Raw genomic sequence first — 4,654 nt, 5'->3', positions numbered from 1 at the left:
GGTGGGTGGGTGGGTAGCTGTGGGAATGCCCTGCCTTGAGCTAGGTCACCATGACCTTCCTCCCTTGGGGTAACCCACTGGAGCTGGCTACACAACTTGTGCCACCCTTGCAAGGAAACAAGGTCTACAGAGATGGTTGTCTTGGGGCTGGTGGTCTGAAGGGTGGGGAACTCTTGGGTCACTTCTCCTCAGATACTGTCCCATGTATTGTCTTCCAAAGCATGCTTTCGGTGGGCTTTCTACAGGTTCATCTTTCCTTAACTGTTCCTCAGCTACCCATCGGGCAACGTGGCCATTCTCATCACGTTCTCTGAGGAAGCCCTGTTCACCTACTGCATCCTGGAGGACAGCAGATACCCAGGGATCAGGGCTGCCTTTGGGAGCCACGGCCACGGGGTCTGCTTCCACCCTGATGGCCATCTCTGGTAAGTGCAAACCCAGAGGTGACACCAGATCCCAGCTCAGCCCCAGCCCACCCTGGTGGCACTCCAGGGCTTTAACACATGCTGAAAGCATCTTCATTTTTGGTTTCAGTTTTATTTTTTACTATGTGAAAGTGCACGTCTCACATCGTGCACCAAGGTGGAGGCAGCATGCATGGTGTGAGGGCACTTGGGCATCACCCCATCTAAATTGCCAGTGACATCTGACCAGAGATCCCGGCATAAGGACTGATTTTGGCCAAGGCTGGCCAAGCAGACGAAGAGGTGGTTTGGACCCCTTATAGTACAGGGAGGAGAGCACATCTTCCTTACTGTCTTCTCTTGGAGCCCCAAGAGGCTGGAAAAATGTGGGCTTATTATCTGCACAAGAGGGCAAACCTCAATAGCTGGAGTCAGTTAGCCTGAGGTCAAGATTGCTTTTGGTTTCCTTCTCATATCCAGTGAGTGTACCTTGCTAAAGAATGACTCGGGTGACCAATTTCCTCCACTCTAATTTGGTGGAGGTGACCGATAGCTTACAGTAAAAACTGCTGGCGTTTGAGCCATCAAATATTAATTTTTGACACCCCACCCCTAGACTCCAAAGTTTCCCTTCAGAAAGCTGGGAACTGGGGGGAATTAGTAAATCCCACCTCAATTTTACAAGTCGTCCCTGTGTTGAGACTAATTAATGGACATCTTAAACATCTAAAACTGGGTATTACAAATCATTTGAAATAGCTTTTGCAATAATGCTTCCATCGGACTCCCGCAGTCGTACCGTTTGCCTGCAGACATGCTGGTCTTTCATCCATCACGCCGCAGCCAGGTTTTTACAGCTCCTCACCGAAGCCATTGCTGGCAGCTCTAAACCATCGCCGACCCCACTGTGGGGCTCTCCTGGCCCCGCTGGACCACACACTCCCTGTCGGCATCAGCCACAAGCCGGTTGCTGGCTTGCCACCGAGCTGGGGTGGGCTGCTCTGACTCTCCCAGCCTCTCCTGGCAGCCATAAATTAAGGGCAATGTTAACTGGCCACTCTGATATTTGTAAAAAGAACATGATGGGAGGAGAGCAGAAAACCGACAGCCTGTGGGTAGGTCGCCTGTCCCACGTATGGACCAGCTCAGGCTTGTCTGCGGCTGGCACTGTAGCACATCACAGCTGCAAAGTTAGATTTATTTATTTTTCCTGGCCTTTTTTTGCTGGTTTTGGTTTAGATTTATTTATTTTTCCTGGCCTTTTTTTGATGGTTTTGGTTTTTTTTGGGGGTTTTTTGTTGTTTTTTTTTCTGAGCTGCAGCAAGAGATAATGCTGGGGGAGGCTGAGCTGCTCTTGCAGCCCAGTGAGAATCAACTTCTCCACCATTCTATGATTCACACCTAGGCAGGAAAAACTCAACATAACACACGCTGTGAATGATAAAAACTCCCCATGAGCTATGGCTGTGCGGATGCTCCAGCACCCAGAGCCACCTTCCCAGGCTGCCTGGGGATGGGGAGTACTGATTCGTATTTGTATGCTGTAAATATGGGCTGTTTCCCCCCACACGCTGCGTTTCCTTCTCCTTTGCAGTTTGGCGAGGCCATTTCCTGCACCCAGCCACACGCACGACCACACACGCACGCAGAGGAACAGTTTTTAGCATAAAGATTGCCAGAGCAAAAGAAATTTCCATGTCCAGGGACTTTCAGAGGATGTAGACATGCAATAGGAAGGGGACACACTCACAAAGCCCATGCTCTGCCCAGGGATTTTCTCTGTCATTCAAGGGGACTTACTGCCAGCCAATTTCTGTAATGTGCTTTCACTGTTGGACAAAAACTATTACCAAAAAACAGTCCCTGACCTGATGCATCAGGTCCCAGCAGTGACTCTTGGATGGCAAAAGTCATAGAATCATAGAATGGTTTGGGTTGGAAGAGACCTTAAAGATCACCGAGTTCCAACCCCCCTGCCATGGGCAGGGACACCTCCCACCAGACCAGGTTGCTCAAAGCCCCATCCAGCCTGGTCTTGAACACCTTCAGGGATGGGGCATCCACAGCTTCTCTGGGCAACTTGTTCCAGTGCCTCACCACCCTCACAGTAAAGAATTTCTTCCTAATGTCTAATCTAAATTTCCCCTCTTCCAATTTAAAACCATTACCCCTCGTCCTATCACGACCTTCCCTGATAAAGAGTCCCTCTTAAAATAAGAAGTTTAGTCCAATTGCAGATAAAAGATGGCATTTGGGACCAGGAAGTGGTTGGTTCTGGATTCATCCAGCGTTGTGTTTGTCCCCAGGGCCTCCCTGAATCCCTGCACTGGGATCTACTTGGACCAGGAAAGGGCCAGTCAGAAGTGTTGGACGTGGCATGACTTCAGCCACCACACTCACAGCCCTCCGTTCCAGTCCATCACCATGAAACTGAACGGCTACATCACCATCAAAATCCTGGCTCAGGATCAAATTGATTTATCGTTCACCAGCCACAGCGATTGCATCCGTTTCAACATGGGGTCCCGGCTGAAGGTGAGCACTTGCTGTGGTGGCCCTGCTCGGCCAGCTCCTGCCTGCCAGCCCTTTGGAGAAACCATCCAGTGGAGATAAGCTTGGGGTTGCTGCATGGGACTGGTCACAGTTTTTCAGGTGGAAAAATCACCGTTTCATTCAAAAGCAAATTTCCTGCCTCTGTGAATCTTAATGAAATTGCCTTTCAGGAAAGCATTTAGATAAGATTGAAATGCTGTCGCTGAAGGGTAAGAACAGCACGTCTCGCAAATTCATTTTGAAACACTATTTCTTTTCAAAACATTTATATTAAATGTCAATACAAACACAAAGCTCCTGATTTTATCTAAACAGCATTTCACTTAACATGGAACAAGAAGCTGGGGAGAGGAGCAACAAAATCCCTTGATATTTCTTCCCACCGCTGACCCTTCCCCGGAGGTGGACGTGCTGCTCTGGCCAGGGCTCAGCCCAGTTCGGTGCCAGTGTGACTGTCCCAACCTACTGGTGGGCATCCCTGTCCTCCACTGGATGCAAACACAACTGGTCGGCTTTGAAATGCAGGTGACACATCGCCAGGAGCTCATGCTTGGCTGGGGGCTGCGGCCTCAGGGTGAAGGATTTGAGTTGTCTTCCCTGGTGCCAACACAAACCAAACGTTGACAGCCTTCATAGCGATAGTCTGTATGTGGCCACAGATATCTTGCTAATGGAAGCAAGTATTGGAGAACCTATTCAGAATGGTAGCAACAACCCACGGTCAGTTTGTGGGGCCAAAAAGCATTAGCACCTGCTTTTCCATCCGCTAAATTCAGACTTCTTTTCAGGACCTATTGCTACATTGGGTAAGGAAGTTATTTTCCTTGTCCCATTACATCTGGGCAGCCCGCTCCCACCAAAGGAGCCCAGAGCCATGAGTTTAGCTCCTCAGTCCCCTTGTACAGAATCACAGAATGATATGGGGTTGGAAGGGACCTCTGGAGATCATCTAGTCCAATCCCTCTGCCAGAGCAGGTCCACCTAGAGCAGGTTGCACAGGAACATGTCCAGATGGGTTTTGAATGTCTCCAGAGACAAGAGACTCCACCACCTCTCTGGGCAGCCTGTAAGTGCACTGCAATAGGATCATCTTCCTAGGGGAGCCACAGGGTTAGTGTGCTCCATGGGCATGGAGGGAAAGGGCAGATGGGACATGCTACATGGGTGAAGGTTTGGGTTACAAGGAATGCTCTCCCTCCAGGGGGTTCAGCATTAACGTTACCTGCTTTGCACGGGCTCTTTTTGCAGTTAAAAGACCCAGAGGCAAGTCACCTACTTCAGTGGCCAGAAAGTGAAGAGGAGCTCTTCCTTCAGTCTAAAACGATTCAGCTCAGGAGCCTGCTGTCCAAAATACAGAGAGCGTTGAAATGCTTTTGGCAACCCCTCTCTCAGTGATATCACCCCTTCTGTTTCATCATCTTCTATCACCATGAAATACTTGAAATGAAGATATTAAGACTCACAGGAAGCAGTTACATCAGCATTTCAGATCAACTTTTCCTCCGTCAAGGTGATAACAGCCACTTTGTGCAGAAAATAAAGCTCCTCATTTCAAGCTCATGATGCCTATCACCTGGTACATCAAGCTCTTGTAACACCAAGGACTTCTTTTTTGAGAACACTTGGTGGATCATCGTACGATCAGTGGGTTTATACACTGAATGTGCAGTACTTTGAAGCAGCTGATGAACTGGACT

The 4,654-nt window shown here is 49.1% G+C and overlaps 1 protein-coding gene across 1 annotated transcript in view; it reads left to right on the top strand.

Moving 5' to 3' along the window:
• The window catches only part of ERICH6B (glutamate rich 6B), a 25,915-nt gene extending 21,563 nt beyond the window's left edge, over nucleotides 1-4,352 (top strand). The window contains exons 11-13 of the mRNA XM_014965735.1: nucleotides 273-425; nucleotides 2,693-2,939; nucleotides 4,206-4,352. Coding sequence (XP_014821221.1) covers nucleotides 273-425; nucleotides 2,693-2,939; nucleotides 4,206-4,352 — 547 coding nt within the window. The remainder of the gene's footprint in view (nucleotides 1-272; nucleotides 426-2,692; nucleotides 2,940-4,205) is intronic.
• Nucleotides 4,353-4,654: the final 302 nt, after the last annotated feature.

Source organism: Calidris pugnax, unplaced genomic scaffold (assembly GCF_001431845.1).
Source record: "Calidris pugnax isolate Ruff unplaced genomic scaffold, ASM143184v1 scaffold20, whole genome shotgun sequence".
NCBI lineage: Eukaryota > Metazoa > Chordata > Aves > Charadriiformes > Scolopacidae > Calidris > Calidris pugnax.
This window is presented reverse-complemented; position numbering and strand designations above follow the sequence as displayed.